The sequence below is a fragment of the Vipera ursinii genome (assembly GCF_947247035.1).
Source record: "Vipera ursinii genome assembly, chromosome: 1".
Taxonomy (NCBI): Eukaryota; Metazoa; Chordata; class Lepidosauria; order Squamata; family Viperidae; genus Vipera; species Vipera ursinii.
In genome coordinates this window covers 75,608,673-75,630,553 of record NC_139512.1, presented here as the reverse complement: position 1 = coordinate 75,630,553, position 21,881 = coordinate 75,608,673, and the positions used below count along the sequence as shown (strand labels likewise).

General features: G+C 42.1%; 1 protein-coding gene across 7 annotated transcripts in view; it reads left to right on the top strand.

Moving 5' to 3' along the window:
- Window positions 1–14,287, top strand: part of DGKZ (diacylglycerol kinase zeta) — a 128,152-nt gene extending 113,865 nt beyond the window's left edge. For 6 of the 7 annotated variants that reach the window (XM_083367295.1, XM_083367294.1, XM_083367293.1 and 3 more), the window contains 6 exons: window positions 43–74; window positions 2,879–2,922; window positions 5,179–5,299; window positions 6,292–6,328; window positions 7,215–7,314; window positions 11,163–14,287. In XM_083367295.1, the coding sequence (XP_083223421.1) occupies window positions 43–74; window positions 2,879–2,922; window positions 5,179–5,299; window positions 6,292–6,328; window positions 7,215–7,314; window positions 11,163–11,279 (451 nt within the window). In that variant the 3' untranslated portion in view covers window positions 11,280–14,287. Of the gene's footprint in view, window positions 1–42; window positions 75–459; window positions 507–2,878; window positions 2,923–5,178; window positions 5,300–6,291; window positions 6,329–7,214; window positions 7,315–11,162 lie in introns of those variants that run through there. The other variant, XM_083367291.1, reaches the window with a different exon arrangement.
- Window positions 14,288–21,881: the final 7,594 nt, after the last annotated feature.

Sequence of the window (21,881 nt, the reverse complement as noted above, 5' to 3'; positions counted from 1 at the left end):
CTGTTTTTTTAGCTTTGAATCTTTCTTGTTTTGTTCTTCCAGCTCAGCAGTGGACAGCAGCCAGACCCTTAAAGGTGAGGCCTTTTGTTCGCTATATGGACTTGCAGTATAATTGGTTGCTAACTTTTTTTTAGCATAACTGATACAATCTATGGAAGTGGGAAGCAACATTGCTGTGTCCAGTTATATTTATTTGAATATTCACACTCGGGGAAAGACGTTTCATCACCAATGTGCTTGCTCATGCAGGTGAGATCTCACATTGGGATATGTCCAGATTTGAAAACGAGTGTTTTAGTACAGCTTGCAGTAGAGTTTACTTTTAGCATCTGGTTGGTGACATTTAGATATAAGAGCATTACAGAACTACAAAGATACAAGCAGAAGCCAGGCTAGAACACTATGCAAATGTTCTCTAATGCAGAAAAATTAAAGTTTTATTCATCCCTGCTGCAACAGGAATTTAAAGTTGCTGGAATCCTGCTTGGGGAATTCTTTCTGGAGAGCACCTGCTTGGATGATTGTTTCCAAGGCAAGAAGCATTACCTTTTGCATACTGCCTTCCTCAACTCACAACATTTGGGAGAAAATGTCACAGTGATACAAAGTTAATCTTCCACCTGTAGCAGCATGGGATGCAAGGAAAAGCAGCAGGATTAAGGTCTGCCAGATGCCAGTCTGGCGCCTCTTTCAGTTGAACAAATGAAAAGTATTTCCTAGAGTTGACTAGAGTGTAATTCCTCAAAATATGAACCATTGATAAGGCAACTTCCAGGTACCATTTCCTTGAGGGCATCTGCTTTCCTCTTCCCTGTTCAGCTTTTCTCCTCATCTTTTCATGCTGACTAGTCATTTATGCTATGAAAGGAATCTGCAGGGGTTTTTTTCTGCCATAAAGCCAAAAAAGTGTCCAAAAAACCATCACAAAATGGCTGCCCTGAGGACTACCCTAATGGCATCGAGCAAGTTCTTTCCTTAAGTAAATCAGTTACAAAAGACATGTTGGATAAAATGCCTATTTCTCAGGAGAGCAAATGATAATGCCAATAGGAAAAAGGCTTAGACAAAAAAAATGTACAAATTTAAAAATGCCTGGTCATCCATGGGTGGGGGAGGGGGTTTAAGACAAATATAGAAACCTTCTAGGTAATACCTTCATAAAAAAAATTGTACACTGGGAAGCTGTGTGATTTATTCCCCCATCCCGCTTTCCATTCCTGTATCTCCTTAGGACATTTTGAGTAGGGAGCTGAAAAGTACAGATTTTAACTGGTTTACTCTCTTTCTTGACTTTGTCTTCCTTGGGAAGAGCATGACATATTGTGAGCACCTAAAGAGGCGTCATGCGTTTCACACTGGAGATCCGAGTCATGCGGTTTTCTCTCTCTCGTTGAATATTTTTGTTCTTCCCATATCCTGTGGCCTTCCTCCCTCTCTTCCCCTCCCCCCTCCACTTTCCTGGTTGCAGCCTCTTCATTCCTCCATACCTTGTTTCTTAAATTCTCTCCATCCGAGTTACGTACTAGGTTGGATGTTTGTGTGTGAGATTTGGAGTTGCAGGAAAAAAAGAAAGCGGAATACTAGCAACCTGCGAAGATCAGAGTATTTCACAAGTCTTATCCCTTGTACTAAATCTATGCAGGGCTTTTTTTGGTCATAGAACGCTCAGAACCGAGTTCCGGCACCTTTTTTGGATGGAACCTTGTAGGGTAGGCAAGGCGGGCTGTATGACGTGTGTGAGTTCCGGCACCTTTTTCTTTTACAAAAAAAGCACTGCATCTATGTCTATAAAAATGAGTATCTAAGAGCAGTGAAACTTAAACAATGAAGTCCTTGGGGGCTCTCTGAGCTTGGTTGATTTGTTTACAGACATTCCATTATCTGACTAGGTAAAATACAAGTGCTAGTAAATGTGGGGTTTGCTCCCTGTTTATATACAGCAGCTTATCCTGCCCATATTGGTGGGGGAGCTGTTTTCTCCTTGGTAGCTCAAGTAAAAAACAATACCCTAGTCAAGGAACTATCATTAGCACTGTAGTTGTGTAGTAAACAGGATCTGCAAGCAAACAACCAAGCTCAGAGAGCACCGAGGACTCCACAGTTCAAGCCATTATCTTCTATTGAAATGTAAACAGTAGAAGAACATTTACTCAGGAAATGATGAATTGGTATAAATTACCGTATCTTGCCTTCACAGCAACACATATTTTGCATCTAAATTTTTTTTTGGGGGGGGCTTATCTTTCCTCTTCCAGACACACCCAATGGAGCCTACGTTCCATGTCAGAAAAGTTTGCATGCATAAAACCAATGTTGGTTATTTTTAATATGTAAATTGGGGGCCCTAATGCGGGGATTCCCATCACTTTCTTCTTCCTTCTGTGAGCAAGTCCTGTCTATAGGTTTCCATAGGAATGAAGCTGCCATTCAGTTAATTGAGAGATTCTCTTCCCCCCCCCCATGTATATTGCAAGCATAGTGAGGGATCCAATTCAGAATCTCCACAAGAAGCAAAACATTGTGCCTTTTCTCTCCCTGTTCACACTAGGATTCTGTTCTTACTTCTGAATAAGAATAACAATTGCAGGCTTCCCCCTCCTGATTAAAACCTCCAGAATTTTTGAGTTGCAACTTGTCTGAAATTGATGGAACTGAGAGTTATCCTAATGAACATAGCAGTACACAAAACTCACAAGTAATTTTATGACTGTTTTCTGGATAGTTATCTCTGTTTTCATTAGCCACTTTCTGTCCCCAAGCAAAATTATTGTCAGCCCTCCCACCAGTTGCTGTTTCTTTGGCATTTGTCTTCCTCACATGTCTTGCCTTCTTTTTGTCAACTACTTCATTTTGCACACTGCTGTCTCTTCTTTTACAGATGATGCTTTGATAGATGCTGCCAAGAATAACAATTTTTCCAAGGTAACAGCTCTGTTGTGTTAAAATCAAGCTGCAAAGTTGAGAAGAATATAATAGAATATAGTAGCTATGCCACAGCAATAGTAACTATGCCACACCACTATCATCCATAGTGGTTTTATTTAGGGTTGTATGTAACAGTGCTATTTGCATTACTTCTCAGTCTCTTCCCAATCTCTTAGTGGTGCCAAGTGACTTGTTGATTTCAGCTCGCTTGTTAACCTTCAGCAGCAGTGCAAATTTCCTTTAAGCCAGGTGGCCCTTTCATCCAGTGAATTCCTAATAGGCTCACTAAGGGCCTCCTATTTCTGTCAGAGCTTTATTGTGACACCTAGAAGATATGAGGAGAACTGTGATTAATTTTCCAATAAAGATGTTTAGACAAGTTACAACTTAAAACTTTCAATTTGTATGACAGACTTCTAGGAACTCAAATGAGTTCCAGTTGTATGGATCTGACTAACACAAAAGCATACAGATCCATAGTTTTGACTCCTGGCAACTTCATGGACAAGTCCCTACAATGTTCTTGGCAAGATTTTGGAACTGGTTTGCCATTTCCTGCTTCCTAGGGCTGAGCAAGAGTGACTGATCCAAGGTCATTCAGCTAGATTTATGCCTAAGGCAAAACTAGAACTCACAGTCTCCTGTTTTCTAGCCTGCTGCCTTAGCCACTAGACCAAACTACTTCAGCAGAACTAACTAATCTTGCTGAATTCAGGTGCGAATCTTAAATCCAGCTACTTGTCCATAATGATCCCTGCTAGAAATATGTCGGGTGTCCTCTCTGTATCTATTCTTTCAGAAGTCAGAGCAATTTGGCACAGTGTTTTATATTCAGTGTCAGAAATACCTATAATGCAATTTTTATTACATTGTATTACAGGGAGATTTAGAATGGGTTCCTTGAGCCAACTGTAAGTTAAGACAGTGCTTGCTGCAACAAAGAGAAATAAAAGCCCATCAGATTACTCTATTAATGTCTCTTAATTGTGTTCTTATCCTCTAAGATGATAGAGGATAAGAAGACAGGAAGAATTGTGATGAAACGGGGTAATTACTATTTATAGAGCATTAACTCTTTGGATCCTTCTAATTTATGAGTAGGCTGTTCAGTTCAGCTCTTGTGTAAACTTCTGTGCTTTTTATGATCTGCAATGATAATATTTTTCACATTCTATTGGCAATATTTTTGTTATAGATCAGAATAAGGTAAAGGTAAAGGTGCCCCCGCACGTGCGTGCTAGTCATTTCCAACTCTAGGGGCCAGCGCTCATCTCTGTTTCAAAGCCGAAGAGCCAGCGCTTGTCCAAGGACGTCTCCGTGGTCATGTGGCCGGCGTGACTAAACGCCAAAGGCGCATGGAACGCTGTTACCTTCCCACCGTAGCGGTCCCTATTTTTCTACTTGCATTTTTACGTGCTTTCGAACTGCTAGGTTGGCAGAAGCTGGGACAAGTAACAGGCGCTCGCTCTGCTACGTGGCACCCGGGATTCAACCCACCAAACTGCTGACCTTCTGATCGACAGGCTCAGCGTCCTAACCACCGCGTCCCCTATAAATCAGAATAGGGCCTCGTAAATCTGGTGCATCAGGATCAATCCTGTTATTATGATTGGGCTTGCATACCACCTTATTTCAGGCTGAAATGGGTTGGATAATGTGTGGTTCGGTGTGTTACAGTATTGCAGCCATCATCTTAGCATGGTGTATAATAACTAAGGGATTACACCATAATATTGTTCATTCGTACGTGAAAGGAAATTGTTTTTAGTTAACCCAGATTTAGCAATCAGTGAATAGAGTAGAAGAGACCTGGCCACTGGACTCTCTTGGATGATAAAGCAATGCTTTTGATATGGATATAGCACCTGGTTAGGTCCATCAGCCAGATGTCCCTCACTGTTACCAGCACAGAAATAGGATTTGGCTGCAAATTTACTCTTTTATGTGAAACAGTGAATGCAGAGAAGAACACTATCTCACAGATTCTCTAAATATATCAGATCAGCTGCCTCTGATTACATCCAGTAATACTCTCTTTTGAATGGGAGACTGAAACATCCTTTTGCTGTAAAGGCCTTTTTAATTGCTTCTGGCTCATGCCACAATCCAAGTGATTAACTGTTAACTTCTTTTTTCCAGTAATCTCCTTTTGTTGCTGCTTGTTTTAAACTGTTGTATAAATTGCTTTGATTGAGGCTTACCTCAATAATGTCTGTATTGTGGCTCATTTCAAGTGATTCTGTGTTGCTCTAGTTCAAAGAATTGCACCAGGCTGGCAAAGACTTGATGATGCGTGATCCCACGGGCCAAACTGTCCTTCACCATGCTGTGAAATCAGGGAGTAAGGAGATTGTGAAATACATAATTGAAAATGGTAAGTCAGGTCAGCAAAATGGATGACCTTATTAGCTATGATTATTTTAATCGGTGTAAGAAACTAATCAACAATAGATTTCAACATGCTACTTTTATTTTGGATTCTTGCAGTGTTGTACGGCTGTGTAAAATGCTATAGTGACTTCAGCCTTAAGTTTCATGTTGCAGATATTCTTCAAACATTAATTGAGGCTTGCCAATTAGAAACTGGTTGCCTGGCTAATCACAGAACACTTGTCTACCAGAAAGCCAACTAGTAATATCCCTGCCCAGTTAACCCATAGCTTCATCCAGCGCTGTTCACTATTCCAGTTGACGGTTATCTTTTCTCTGAGCAGATAGGCATACAAAGCAGCTTTCTGATGTTCTTATTTTCTGAGAGAATCAGTGAACCTGTGTAAATCAATATGGCAATGTGGCATCCATAGATTTTGTGAAAAGAGCCGATCTAGTGATTAAAGCACCAGGCTAGAAGACAGAAGAAACCAGGAGATGGTGAGGTCTGGTTCTGCCTTAGGCACAAAAGCCAGATAGGGTGACTTGGTGCCAGTCACTCTCTCTCTCGGCCCAAATCATCTGACCAGGTGGCTCTTGTGGGGAAAGTAGAAGGAAGAAGGCGTGCAACCGGGGTCTTCAAACTTACGCCGGCTGAGGAATACTGGGAGTTGGAAGTCCACAATTCATAACAGGGCAAAGTTTGAAGAACCCTGGCGCATTAGGTATGTTGAGTTACTTATAAAAGTAATAAAGACGGGATATAACGAAATAAATACAAAAATATATAAAAGCAGATTTAGAATACTAAGTATTAGAAGATGAATGTTGCGCATTTCGCAGAATGGTTTCAGTACTTATGAGAAATGTGTGTCCCATTTTCTCTCTAAGGGGAAGAAAATAGATTCTCCATCCATAGTAGACAGGGAAAATAGTGGCGTGGATCGTATCATGCAGATTGATCTTGTTTTCTCTCTCGTGCTTTCTCTATTCCAGCTCCCGCAGAGATTTTGGATGTGGCAGAAGAAGAAAAGTAAGTCCATTCTCAGTTATGGTGGCAGAACATCACAAGGGAACTTGTGTACTGTTTCCCCCCCCCCCCAGTTGACCCAGTTGTGAGTGCCTGCGTATTTATTCATGTGTTCGTTCATTCATTCAAATTTGTATGGCCACCCACCCCAGCAAGTGACTCTAAACAGGGAACAGTCTTGGATGTAGAGAAGGATAGCTCAACCTCGCAGTCTGTCCTTTGGGATCATGGTTTTGAGAGCTGTCATTCTGAATAGGTTGTGTTGTAAGCATAAATTCTCACGTCTAAAAAAAAACAAGTAGAAGGTTACTCTTTTTCGTCACCCCTGTCCTCTAGAATTCCAGCTTTCTCTGCTACTTAGAACTGACTATTTGAAACAGGAATTGTGTCTGTGGATCTATTTGCAGAAGCAGTGGAAGCTTTATTTTCCTACCAGCAGCTACACCTGTAGAAAAGGTGGACAGGCTGCAGGTCATCAGAGAATCCTGGTGCAAGGGAATTACAGAAGAACTTCAGTAAATCACCCTCTCCAGAGTCAGTTGTTTCTGCATAACTTTCCTTGCTTAATGCCACATTCACTACTATTCCGTTGCTGTTTCCCTTTCCACTGAGGTCTCCAGGGAGCAAAAAAGAAAATGTTACGTCTGACTTGTTAGGGAGGACTTTCCCTCTTTGTTGTCTGTCGCTCAGCCTCTCTTCCTAGCTGATGTAAGAACTGGTCCCCCATGTCTTACTAAGGCCATGCAAACATTAACATACAAGAACCTGTGTTACAGCCTGGTTCCAGCCAGGGCTGTGTCGAAACTTTATGTATTGTTTGCCTTTTGAAACATAGCAGAAGAGGGTATGTATTTTTGATCCTAGTTCTCCATTTTAATCTTCCTGTTAGTGGTGAGACCAGTTTGCATCAGGCTGCAGCACTTCACCAGCGGACCATCTGCCATTACATCGTGGAGGCTGGAGCTTCACTGATGAAAACAGATTTGCAGGTAAAATTTCTTGTGAGCAATTGGAGCATTGGGAATACATGAAGGGGAGTGAAATTTACATGTTCAGTTTCTGAGTTCAGAATCAATAACAAATCTTTTTATGTAGTGGAGTAGAATCATCCACAAGAAAGGATGATTCTCGGTGACTTCCTATCATGCTAGCTAATCAATTTTTCAGTCTAGGGAATTGTAAATGTGCCACTAACACACTGTTAGCTACCCTTGACAATTGTGTTAAATGTGTAAATCAGACTTCTCCCAAAGTCAGAACTGGAATTCATCTGAGTTGAGAATTCTGGAAACTGTAATCCCATCATCACTTGGGAGTTAATGGATCTTGAAAAGATGCTGGCCAGGAAGGAAATGAATTATAATCAGCAGGAAAAGTAGCCTGTGTATTAGATGAAGATAGATCTGGTGGTTGTCTGCTGCATTTAAGATAACAGCTTGGCAAAAAGTTTTGACTGATCTCTTATGCTGCCAATGTTGCAGAGGTTTTTTTTCCCTAAATGTAAATCCAGAACACCTCATTTCCCCCTTTCCTTTTCCTAACTTTGTTGCAAAATTGCCTCACTGTAACTTTTTCCAACTTTGAACAGCATTGTCAAGCTGATGCTAATTAATCCGAACCTAACCCTAACCCTAATGGCTGGCCTATCATATGTGAGTTCATTTTGCTAGAGTAGATCTTAATGGCCTATAAAAACATCGGAGCATTTCAAACAAGCAATAAAATCCTTTGCCAGCTGCATGAAGATTTTTGTAGCAAGTTCTGGCAGCTCCTTAAACACTAACCTTTAGGTCAGTGCCACGGAGCATTAATGTGACCAAACAACAGTTGCTGGAATTAGAGTTGGAACGGCCAACACTTTAAATGGAGAAGGCTCCATGTGAGATTACACTATGAAAAATAATTTGCAAAGTAAGATTGTCCCTTTACTTCCTCACAGTCCTAAATGCCTGCTTTAGTTCAGAGGTCCCCAACCTTTCGGGCACTAGGGACCGGTTACGTGGAGAGAGGTTTTCCCCCCCAGACCGGAGGGGGCGTGGTTTTGTGTGCTGCCTGCATCCTGCCAATGGGGCTTGGCTTGTTTGTGAGGACGAGTTGCTGGCATGCCGTGGCCCAGTACCGGTCCACGGACTGGTGTTTGGGGACCCCTGCTTTAGTGCCTGCATTGGGGGCTTGAGCTCCTGACAGCTACTGAATCTGTGATTTTATTAATATATTTTTCTGCATTTGGAACAAGACTCGAACAGCAACGCAGCTAGAGCCAGTGCTCCATACCTTTCCAAATGTGTCTTCCTAACTTCCTGCCAACTGTTGAGTGCTTGTGCTATAACATGGTTTAATTTTGCCTACGCAGGGAGAGAGTAAACTGTGTTGTGAGAGTGTTCAAACCTTCTTTCTGAACCAATGCCCGCGTGAGTCAAATACAATTTGTTCCCTGTTCCTTAAACGAAATAGTGAACTGGCTGGAACATACTGGATCACAATCTCCAGCAGCAGGGGAGGGGGGGATGCCTCGGAGACCTGACTTCAGGTTCAGTTTCTGTGCATTTTTTAAGGAGGGGATTTCTCTGCTGCTATTCTTGTTGCAAGAGAAAACAGGCAGTTGAACGATGCTAATGATGAGATTGTGAAGGAGCAACCTCTGGGTCGTACCTGTGTGTGAACATTGTATATGGCTTCATGCGTGTGCTTTGTTCTTCATTTGAAAAATGGCTGTAGTAGGAATTTGCAGAAACGGGATATGTCTTATTTCTTATGAAGAGAAGGACGAGGGTGTGGGGGGGGGGTGAACATGATAGCAGCGTTCCAGTATCTCAGGGGCTGCCACAAAGAAGAGGGAGTCAAGCTATTCTCCAAAGCACCTGAGGGCAGGAGAAGAAGCAACGGATGGAAACTAACCAAAGAGAGAAGCAACCTAGAAATAGGGAGCACTTTCTTGACAGTCAGAACAATTAATCAGCGGAACGACTTGCCTCCAGAAGTCGCAGGTACTCTGGAAGTTTGTAAGAAGAGATTCGACAGCCACTTCTCTGGAATGGTATAGTCAGTGTCTCCTGCTTGAGCTGGGAGTTGGAGTAGAAGATCTCCAAGGTCTCTTCCAGCTCTAATTCTGTAAATAATGGGAAGGAAGTGAAGCTAAGAACTTGTCTGTCTGTCTGTCTGTTTATATCTATCTATCTATCTATCTATCTATCTATCTATCTATCTATCTGTGTGTGTGTGTGTGTGTGTAAATTACTAACAAAGAATTTAGGGAGGCTGATATGCATTTCTGACTCATTAGTCTTCATCAGTCAGTATCTATCTATCTATCTATCTATCTATCTATCTATCTATCTATCTATCTATATATATATATATAGAGAGAGAGAGAGAGAGAGAGATCTGTGGCTCCACTGAGATACAATTAGCCATTGTTTCTGAAGGATTCATTCCTTCCTTCCTTCCTTCCTTCCTTCCTTCCTTCCTTCCTTCCTTCCTTCCTTCCTTCCTCTGTTGCTTGCTTTCTGCTAGGAGGTGAGGGCCACAGTGGGAGACGTTCAGTACAGGCGGCAACTAGCCAGTTTTTCTTGGCCTTTCTCAGCAGCATGTTTGTTCAATGCTGGTGAAGTGTGGGGGTTGTGAATGAGAGGGAGGGAGAGTTTGTGCTGTGGGGAGAGGGGAGTCATGGCTGAAAACTGTTAACAGATTTAGTTTTTATGGAGTGCAGCAGTTCATTAGCGGACACAGTCCAGATGGCTGCAGTACCGTTCGAGAAATATGAGCTTCCTTGGGGATCAGGAGAACTAGTAAGGCTGTGAAGATGATATTTCAGGGCCCTCCCCAGGCATATACCTCACCCAGCCAGCAAACCCCCCCCCCACACACACACACTCCTTTATACTTTCTCAGAATGAGTAGACAAACTATGAAGTCAAGAAAGACAAGCCTATATCAAAACTTCTCACTTTCCCTGTTTATACTCTTGGAGTGGAAGGATATGGAAACACAGCCTAACCCCCCTTTCCCCCCCCCCCCAATATCCAGTAAGAGGAATGGGGTGGGTATACAAACAGGCCCTTGAGGAGTTATGTAGCTGTCGGTTGCTAATCTTCCAGAAACCCCAAAGCTTCCCATCCAGGCAGGCTCTTCCAGTCTTACGGCTTTTCCCATATCTCTTGAGGCAAGACTGGAATCTGTGTATGTAGCTACAGCCTTACATTTGGGGCCCTTTCCTTTTCAGGGCTGCATGTGAATACAGATTTCTTAGGATAACCAGTAGGTGTGTCTAATATAGATATCCTTATTTATGGGAAATAATATGCACAGGTCACAGAGTTCAAAGTTGATATGGCAGGTCACAGAGGCATTATTATTTTTTTTGTTATTGTGTATGTGCATCTGTAATACAAAAAGGGAGAGAAATATGCATTTTATGCATTCATTTGTCTCTTGCTCCAAAGACTTGCCCCAATGTACAAACATTGTGTGTGTGTGTGTGTGTGTGTGTGTGTGTGTGTGTGTGCGCCTGTGGAGTGACATGGAGCCCAAAATCATAATTAAATTACAAATTTCTTGGACACTTTTATAAGTGATGTAATGCCTATAGCTATGTAAGTATGATTTACAAATCTATGATTTTTTTTCAAATATATTTTCCACATTCATACCCAAATTAATTTGTTTTAAAATCCTAAGTGAGACTATTAACCCTTCAGACTGCCAACCATTAAGATGTGCCAAACATCTAATGGATCACAAGAGAGTTGAGGAGTTCAAAACGAAGAGGAGAGTGAAATTCTGTGGCAATCAAACAGTTTTGTGCTCCACTCTCCACTTTTGTTTCATCTTCTCACAGGGAGATACGCCCAAGCACAGAGCTGAGAAGGCAAATGATCCTGACCTGGCTGCCTACCTCGAAAATCGACAGCACTATCAGATGATCCAGCGGGAGGATCAGGAAACGGCCGTGTAGCACTCGGCATGCCTTCATCCTTTCCTGGGGACAGAAACCGAGCAGCACGGGAAACTGGCTAGCCTTTTTTTGAAGGTCCATCACACAGAGGATCCAGAGCTTTTCGTTTGGGCTTGGCCACGGTGCTGTTATTTATTCATGTAGTGGGTGTTGAACAATGCTGACTGCCACATCCCCCACCACCACCACATTCCATGGATGGATACTGCTGCCCGATGTTTCATTCCTATCTGCTTCCAAGTTTTATTGACCCTCATTGTTGCTGCTCCCAAGGCAGGAAAAATACTTCCTTCTAGCTATTGGTGGAGCTCCAGTTCAGATATCTGCCCCCCCCCCCCCACGCCACCCTTATGCAACCTTGTGTCATCTCCCTAAAGGCAGCATCTGCAACCCTTTTAGATCTTCTGAAGCTTCATCCCACCGATTCTGCTGATTCCCAGCAGTGAGTGTTCTCAATATTTACAGCGGTAGCAATGCCCATGGTCTTGGTATATTCTATACTGGAAATTTGCTAGCACAATTTTTGAGAAGGCATGCAGAAAAGACCCGCGTTTATTCACTGTAGTCCTTTCTTGTTATTCAGGCACTGAATTCAATTACTTGTGTAAACTCTGGGCGACAGTCACATTGGCAAGCAATCCAAGTATCCAAAGCAAGCAGTGGGCTTGGTTTGCATCCTCTCAGCACAATATATCCCTCTTCCTCCCTTTTTTCCCCCTTTACTGTGTTGACCCTGTATTGCAAGCCCCATGCTGTAAAGGATGTTTATATATCTTGTAAAAACAGGGGACACCAGGTCAAATCCCACCCCCTCCAATTGAAGCTGCTGCAAGCTGAGTTTTGAGACTGCCGCACTAAGTGTTTTGAGCAAAGTGCCTCCTCTCCAGGTTTCTTTTTTCCCCCCTCTTTCTATTCTCATATATTACCTTTTTTCCTGCTTTTTACATTCACTGATTTAGGAAATAGCCGGTTGTAATTGTATTCAAAATATGTGTGGAAAGTTTGAAGTCTGCTGAAAAGGGGGGGAAAGATCTCATCTAAAAAGGCCATTGGTACTTGTCATTTTTAAGGATAAAGCGTTATCAGTATGGAAATTACCTTTTCGTTTTAAGGAGATAGGAGTATATATCAATATAAAGGGAACTATTCCTGTCAAGTAGCACTAATGGCACACTTTGATCCAGGGACTTGTACTGACAGTAGTAGTAATAAAGGGAAAAGTTCCCGTGCAGCCATCTTAATTCCTTGCCTAAATAAGAGTGGTCCCTGCAGTTAGTTCCTAGACTCACGCACAGGAACAGGATACTCACATCAATTGATAATAATTTGGTGCAGAGACTTAACTATGAGCAAATCCTATGGGCACGATTGTAGGCAGATCCTAATTATCATCCTAAGATGTGTTGTTTGCCCAGGTCTCCCATCATCCATTTTGGGGGGGCTTTCTAAAATAAAGCAGTCCAAAACCTCCCAACACTTTATGTTCAGAGAATGTGATACGTAGTCAACCTGTGTATAGATTGAATTGATACCCAACTGACTCGATAGAGCCAGGGACTTAATGAAATCGAGCTGTCATGCGGTTGAGTTTACAAACATATACTCATGCTGCTCTACCTGAACAGTTCAGAGTAAATACTTTGAGAGCTCTAATTGGTCAGGAAGAGTGGACTGAAACTGGAGCAAAGCTTTTTAATAATTTATTTCTCCAGTGTGGGCAAGAATTCTTAAATCTCACTGAGGCTATGGGTTCTGTTCTCAAACTGTTGGAAAATAGGTAGCTTTCTGTGGAGGACACTGGATCACAAATTGGAAGCTTGTCCTCCTTCAAGGCTGAGCTTGCCTGCTTTCTGTAATGCTTTTAAGATTGAGATACTAAATATCTCTGATAGCACCTGAAACTTGAAAAGATGGCCAAGTGTCCGTTTGAACCCACTCTGGGAGCTTGGTTTTTCCATCTGGTTAGGTCCCTGTCCTTTAAATGTGGCACTAAGCAAAGGATAATACCCCAGAGCAGACTGCGCTCTGAGCACAGGTCCCAGGCAAGATGTGAATTGTTCTAAATCAGAAGCACTGTCGTCTCTTTGACATTGCCCCTTCTTTCCTCTCCAGAGAACAGCCGAAACATTTGGGCATCTGAGGGTGGTGCTGACTCACAGCTGCACCGTATGAAGCCTAAATGGTTGGATCAGCTAGGTCTTTGGCCTTGTACAACCAACTGCCGTGCCAATAATGGCAACTTCCCATCCTGCATGACGATGGCTATTGTAGGTCAACCGAAGAGAATGCCCCACGCTTTGCTCTAAACTAGGGGGACTCATGCTCTGGATTTTTAAAATTGTAAACATTCCTCTATATACAAGCTGTTTTATAGCCCTTATAGGCCTGCTAGCTTCTCTTCCTCCCTTTTATATGTCTTCTTAAACTTTGTACAGGTAGTTCAAAAGCACACTGTTTCCTCATCTCTAAATGTTTGTTTGTGCATGTGTGTGGTCCTGAGCTGAGTTGCTGTGCAATTCAAACCTTGACTTGTTCTACTCCAAGGGGGAAGGAGTGTGTTTGAGAGTGTTTTTCCCCCTGTGCAATACCTGATTCCCATTTCCTAGATTCAGACTGGTAGGACACTTCTGGTTTGACTGTTTGGGTTTGGATTTTTGTTTTTTGTTTTTAATGTAACTACATTGGAAGCTTACGCTTCTGACTTTCTCTTTGACAGTTTAAATGTTTTGTTGAATTTTGCCATTAAAATAGAAGGATGAACATTTTACTTCCCCTCTCTTATTTCTTTTCAAAGTGCATCCCTTTCTCATACATGGTTTTTATAATAAAAATATCCTTTTTCCCCCCTGAAAAAGTAGTAGCTAACCCTATTTTGCAATTCCTATGTGTTGGAAATGATTTTTAAGCATTGGTGAAAACCACAGAATGAATTTAGCTGCCTCTCTACTCAATTTTTGTCTTCACAAAAGATGGATGCAGTGGGCTCAGCAGGTATTTTACCTTTTGTTTTTTAACTAATGTTTCAAATAGTGTAAAAAGGAAAAAAAATGACATGACAATGACTTTTTTTTAGCTTCCATTCCAGCACCAGTGCTGAACCACAGATGCTGGTATCTATTCCAACAAATATTCCAATTTAAAATGTATGCTTACTTGGTCATTTAACATACTGAGTAGCAGAACCTCAAGAAGACTTCCTGGAGGAAAAAGATGATGTTTCAGAAAAAGCAACTATGTTGGTGTATCTTTGAAGACTAATAATATATTGTGACATGGAGTTTTGTACTAACTCGATAGAGGCAGGGGTGTTTCCTGACATTCAGGTAGACCTGAGGTTTTGAAGAACAGTCGTATAAATACTGGATTTCAAGAACCGGGAATGGAAAACCTTTTCAGTTGAAGTAACTCCCCTAGGTCATAAAGGGAGATTTTATAGCAACTTTTATTTAACCAGATTCAGAAATGCAGGTTTATAATCTCTGCTCATTTTCTGCCCTAAAGACTTCATTCCTATGCATAGAGTCATCCATACTTATTCATATCAAATTTTCAGTTTTTTCTTTAAATGCTGTGAATAACTGTGGTATATCCTTTTATACACACATCCCTCGATCTCTCATCTGACCCAGCAACCTGTTTGGATTCCTTCTTAGATAATGCAAAAATACTGTTGCTGTTAGGAACAGACAATCAAACTGAAAGCATTCCCTTTTCAGCTTTGCCATCCTCACTGATAGGAGTTGGCATATGGTCAGGGTCAGACAGACACTGCCCCTTCCCCCCTTTTTTTGATAAGTGGAATGCATTATTTTTCTCATTATTTTGTTCTCTAAAGGTTCAGAGGTTGGTTTGAGTAATGAGGTGGTATATTCAGCAGGAATGTACCACTTTTCCAATTTTGTGGACAATTAATAAAGGCTGATGTAAAATGAACACAATAAATTGCACTGTGCCCCAAATTACCTTGCCATTACTTCTTTTGCCATGATTTGGGGGTGCTAGAATAGCCTGTGAAATGCCCTTCCTCTGTTAGATGTTATACTAGACCAGGGGTCTTCAAATTTGGCTCTTTAATGACTTGTGGACTTCAACTTCCAGAATTCCTCAGCCAGCATGCCTGGCTGAGGAATTCTGGGAGTTGAAGTCCACAAGTTATAAAAGGACCAAGTTTGAAGACCCCTGTACTAGACTCAAACTGATGAAAGAGAGAGGAACAAATGTTTAGAACAGGTAATCCTTCAGCAGGGACAAAGTTTTACCAAGATTTGTTTTTTCTATGATCAAGAATGCATTTTTAAAATAACTTTTAAAAGCTTCAACCTTATTGACATCTTGGAATATCTGTGTGAGTGTCCCATATTTGCATTCTATACATATGATTTCTAAACATTTTTGTTCTTGAATAAATCATATGTGGTTGAGTAGGACTTATTTCTGTATCAATTTACTTCAGATTACAGCTGCAATTCAACACCCAATAGTGAGGTGGGGTGGGTGGAGCTGTCTCTGCTTAACTGAGGTGATTAGTTTTGTAGAAACTCCCTGATGGCTATAACATCAATTTTATTCTGGCAGGGCTGCAGGCCTCAAAGAACAGCCTTGCGTTCATAAACCTTTTCAATCACCACAGATTTAATGCCTGTTCATAATATCACTTGGAATTTTTAATCAGCACGTTTCATTTGGAAACCCTAAAACAACCCTGTTTGGCATTTGCTCTACAACAGCGTCCATAAACTGCCTGTTCCTATCTACTAAAGAATTTGTGGTTTCAAAGTTGAGGTCTGCTTTTAATTCTATTCCATTTTCACTTGCTGACTCATAACTGGGAGGGGAGTGATACATCATTTCCTCTTGATTTTTCCTTTGTAGGCAGATAAAAATCCTGACTTCCATAGGCAAATGAATATTCTGAGGAAAAACTCCTGATGTTAATTTGAGGTGTCCCTTTAAAGCAGTGTCCTAGACATGACTATCTCATCAAAAGACTTGCTATTCCGTAGCTGCACATTCCATCTTAAAAGTTTAATCAAATACAGATGCTGTGGCTTTAAAGATCATCTACCCTGACCCCACCTCCTTTTCTCCAGTCTTGTACTTGGTTTAGCATTAAGCCTGGGGTGTGGTGGGGGAATTCTGCAGTGCTAGAAAGTTTCACACACTGCTGACCTTATGTATGCTTAATAGGCATTTTAGAACGTGCCATGGCATTAATACACATTCAACAATCTGGAGAAGCTAAAAGACTACGTGTAGTCTTTTAGCTTCTCCAGATTGTTGAATGTGTATTAATACGTGTATTTTTCAATGATATATATTGTTCAATCTTTAACGTGATTGTAACACTGTAGGTGTCAGGAAACACCATATTTGAGAAAAGAATATTGGCTTCTAAAGAACGGATGGAAGTTGCTGCTCCTTTACTAACTAGTAAGGGCTGGCAGAAAAGTCCATGTAACTTGTTCCTTGTACACATAAGAACAAGACTAGATTTGTTTTCCCCTAAACCCTAGAAATGCAAGGGCTAGGACTTCTTGGATGTCTTTCACAACTTCAGATAATGTCACTGGGTGTCCAAAGTAACCACTGGGTTGTGGATAAGTCTGTACCTCATTCCCTTCAATTTCTGAAGCATTCTTGTGCCCCCAAATCATACAATGTCTCACCTGTCATGGGGAGAGAAAGATTCTGGGAACTAACAATCTCCTGTGCCCTCTGCTTGCTTTCAATTACAACAGAGCTTGGAGGTCTTCTAGTCCAACCCCTTGCTCAAGCAGGAGACCCTATACCAGACATGTCAAACACAAGTCCCGGGGGCCGGATCTGGCCCGCAAAGTGGTTTCATGTGGCCCGCGAAGCCATCCTGGAAACAGTGAGGGAACAGCCCCCACTGCCTTGGCCCTGGCCCAGAGACCCTCCTTCTGCCAGAGACCCTCAGATCTGTCCCACTCCTGCCCAGGCCCCCATAGGCACCCTTGATGTGAACGATGTAGAGCTGGCCATGCCCACCCAGTAAGCCATATGCACTCTAGCCACGCCCACCCAGTAGGCCACGCCCACCCAGGCCATACCCACCTGGCCCCTTGAGGGCAACCGCAATGCTGATGCGGCCCTCAATGAAATTGAGTTTGACACCCCTGCCCTATACCATTTCAGACAAGTGATTGTCCAGTCTCTTAAAATTCTGCAGTGATGAAGCACCCACAAGTCTGAAGGCAAGCTGTTCCACTGGTTAATTGTCCTCACTGTTAGGAACTTTCTCCTTAATCCCAGGTTGCTTCTCTCCTTGATTAGTTTTCATCCGTTGTTTTTTGTCCTGTCCCCTGGTGCTTTGGAAAATAAGTTGACCCCCCCTCCTCTTTGTGACAACCTCTCAAATACCGGAATGATAAAGGGGTAATTACCTTTGAAGCCCTACATGGCTTAGGCCCAGGGTACTTGCGAGACCACCTGCTGCCAATGTCAACCTCCCATCGCCCGGTTCGCTCCCACAGAGTCGGCCTCCTCAGGGTTCCGTCGGCCAGGCAATGCCGGCTGGCAACCCCCAGGGGGAGAGCCTTCTCTGGGCGCGCCGACCCTCTGGAATGAACTGCCTCCGGAGCTGCGGATGGCCCATGACCTTCGATCCTTCCGCCGTGACCTGAAGACATGGTTGTTCTAACAAGTAGGCCTGGACTGACCATGGTTTTTAATTTGGTTTTTATTGTGTAAATTGTCCCGTATTTCTTATATTCATTGTTTAATTCTTTTTTAATTTTTGTATTTTATGTCTCTTAATTTTTATTGTTGTGAGCCACCCTGAGTCCTTAGGGAGAAGGGCGGCATATAAATTTAATAAATCCTAATCCTAATCCATACTGCTATCATGTCACCCCTAGTCCTTCTTTTCTCTAGTCTAGACAAACCCAAATCCTGCAGCCCTTCTTCATATGTTTTAGTCTCCACGTTTTAGTCTCTGACAGTGATTGACCCCTAATCAGCTCCATCAAACTACAAGCGACTTCTGATGAGTAGATTGATTGCAGCAGAGTGAATGAAGCCATTATGAAAGAATTTGAAATGCAAGCCTGTTTTAAATTAAAAAATCAAGCTTCACATTCTTGTGTCTTTTCGTCCCACGTAACAGCTAGAAGCCATTTTGGTGGGAATGGAGCAAAAAAATCAATCATTTCTGTTTGTTTCTTGTTAGGATAACAGGTTGATTTGGCCTTGGATTGTTTGCTTGTGACTGTGAGAACTTGCTTTCCAGGCTGTCTCCCAGCATTCCTTCCTCTTGGGAAGGGTGTTCTTTCACATTGCCAGAGAGCCCCAGCAGTTGGCACGGCATGCCTAGTCTATGGAGGAGGGAGGGTTTCTGAATGGACTTCAGCTCTGCTACATTATGGATGGGCTCAAAGCCAGCGCTGCCCCTCGCTTCTTCCCAGCTCTACCACCTCTGCAGGTCTCACTGGACTCTTTCTCCATTTCTTAGGTTGTTCTCAAAGCCTCTGAGCTGCTGCCTCCCGCTGATATGCTGATCAGCTTATGCGCCCGGATTCAGAGGACAAAACCAGGAAAATTATTACTTTGACTAGAATGAATAGGTTAAACAGGTATACTCCGTGGAACAGGGAAGAAGCCTTAAGCCCTACTATCTAGCTAGAAGAGGTTCCTTTTTTGCTCCATCTCTGGTGACCAAGAACACCTGGAAGTCAGCAGCCCTTGATTTATTGCAGGCAACATCATCATAAAGGAATCTAAACCACTGTTCTGAACAGTAAGCAACAGGCAAAGAAAGGAAGAGTGCATCTTGTGCTATGAATGAAGCAAGTATTGTGAAACTAAGGGGAAAACCACTTTTACCTTAGCAAAGATGTCCCAACTTTGGACATCAGGTTTTCTATTTTCTCTGTGGTCAATTACTGGGAGGTTGGAATTCTGTTCTCATAGTATGACAGCAAGCATTCTCTAGGGAAAACTGTATCAGTCTTCAAACATGGCATTGCGTCTCTAAGGCTTACCGCAGAGTCTGTGAAATTGTGCCAGGGAGACTTTTGAGGTTTAGGGCAAAACTAGGGGGTGGGGGGGATGGTGAATAAATTAGTAGTGAAGGGAAAGAGATGGAACCACCCAAGCCAAGCTAATCAGCACAGAAAGGCAGTTTGCCAGCAGCTTTATTATTAAAGGCTGGAAAAGTTACCGTAAACGAATGGCATAATAGGCTTGAGAGAAACAGATCAGAATTCTCCTTTTTCATATTCAGGATACAGAAACCGAGGCTTATTATAATCATTGCACCGAACAAATAGCACATCCGTACAGATGCTATTTGAAGTAAGATATACTGTGAATATGTATCTTATTTTTCTTCAAACTTTGCAGGATTAAACTACACTTTAAAAAAAAAAGGCCCATCTGCTATTCTAGCAGAGCCAAAAAGTATTCTATTTCAACAATCCTGTCATCAGTGCTGAATGTCTCTTCTTTCACACAATGAAGCTGTAAAGGTGGTTTTCCCAAGTCTTGGAACACTTTCCAATGTTTCTTTTTCATAATGATAAAATTACCTTTTATCATCCTGGATATCTTTAAAGGATGTATCTTTCACTTTCCTAGTTTGGGTGGGGGGGCGGGGGTGGAATGGATGGAACTATCCTTCGTCTTCTAAAGAAGATACTCAATAGCAGGGGTCTTCAAACTTGGCCCTTTTAGGACTTGTGGACTTCAGCGCCCAGAATTCCTCAGCCAGGCACACTGGTTGAGGAATTCTGGGAGTTGAAGTCCACAAGTCATCAAGACACCAAGTTTGAAGACCCCTGCTCAATAGGCTTACTAAAAAGGCCAATGCAATTTTAGGCTGCAGCAGTAGAAATGCAGTTTCTAAATCAGGAGAATAGTTCCACTCTGTTCTGCATGGTTCAGACTCCACCTTGGTTATTATTATTATTATTATTATTATTATTATTATTATTATTATTATTATTATTTATTTATTTATTGAATTTTTATACCGACCTTCTCCCGAAGGACTCAGGGCGGTGTACAGGGCCATAAATATCAAAATATAAATACAAAAGTTAAAAGAAATTAAAAGAATTAAATAATCATGCCCAATATAATACAATGCTTAAAACTATGTAAAAATTAGATCCAACCCTAAACCCATCAAACGAGGCCAGATTGTTCGAATAAATAAGTTTTTAAATCGCACCGGAAGGAGCGAAGGTCGGGGGCCATCCGGAGCTCAACCGGCAAGCGGTTCCATAGGTCTGGCGCGCCCACAGAGAAGGCCCTCCCCCTGGGGGCCACCAATCGACATTCTCTGATCGGAGGCACCCTGAGGAGGCCCTCTCTGTGGGAGCGCACTGGACGGAGGGAAGTTGATGCCTGGCCCAACCAGGTCTCCGTGATGCAAGCCAGGTCCGCATGCTCCTCCTCGATCAAATTATGTCCAATTCTGGGCACATTTATTTAAAGGTTTAGACTAGAGAAAGTAGAACAGCTGCAAAACAGAGGGACAACAATGCTGAGGGACGAGAAACAAAAAGTTATCAAGTGCAACTTGGTATGTTTACCCTCCAGAAAGACAACTGAGGGAAAACATAAGAGCAGTTTTCAAGTCCTGTGCAGACAAGATTAAAAAGCTGGTTTAATGCAGCAACTGGAAATGGTGGCGGGTTAGAAGTCAGTAAATTGCAAGTTCCAGTCCTTCCTTTAGACATGAAAGCCAACAGAGTGACTTTGGGCCAGTCACTCGCCCTCAGCCCAACCCCACCTCACAGGCTGGTGGTTGTTGGGAAAATAGAAGGTGGAACCATTATGTATACTATCTTGAGTTGTATAAAATAAAGGAAGGATACATTTTTTAAAAAAAAACCAGACACATAGAAGGCACACTTCATCTGAATTGTTCAGTACCTTAAACATGATGGAAACCTGAAGAGGACAGATTCAGGTTGAATGTTAGGTAAGCAATTTGGAAGCAGAACCAAGTACTATAAGAAGTAAACATATCCACTTCACTGGATATATTCAAATTGAGGCAGAGAGTCAGCTATCTGGGATACTTTGGAGGCCTATATCTAGTAGGGAGTTGTACTTGATTAACCTATATCAGGGGTGTCAAACGATGTATCACGACTTTTTCCCCATTGCCGGCAATGGGGTGGGTGCAGTTGCGGCATGACGCGTCCAGCCCGCATGCCGGCAGTTAGACACCCCTGACCTATATGCTCCTTTCCAAATATACAATTGGAAAGTTCAAAAGTTAAATTTTCAACATTTGCAGAAGCCCTGAAGACAAGAAAAAAACATCATAACTCAGAAACTTTACATACTTCATTCAGAAGTAAACAGTCTCAGTGCTAAAACATTCCCTTCTATTGCTAAGGTTCTTTGATCTACTCTAACAAAAGGTCTGCCAATAGAATTATGCATGGTTCAGGTCACTCCTTCTCAAGATTTTTTTTTACCGTGGAGGAAACTTTTAAATAATTTTCAGATCAAGGAAACTTCTGCATAAAATGGGAAAAAAATCACGATGGAATGTACTTCTAACCTGCATAATCCACATTTGACAATGTTTATAACAATGGCAAACCTGCAAGGGCTAGTATTGTATGG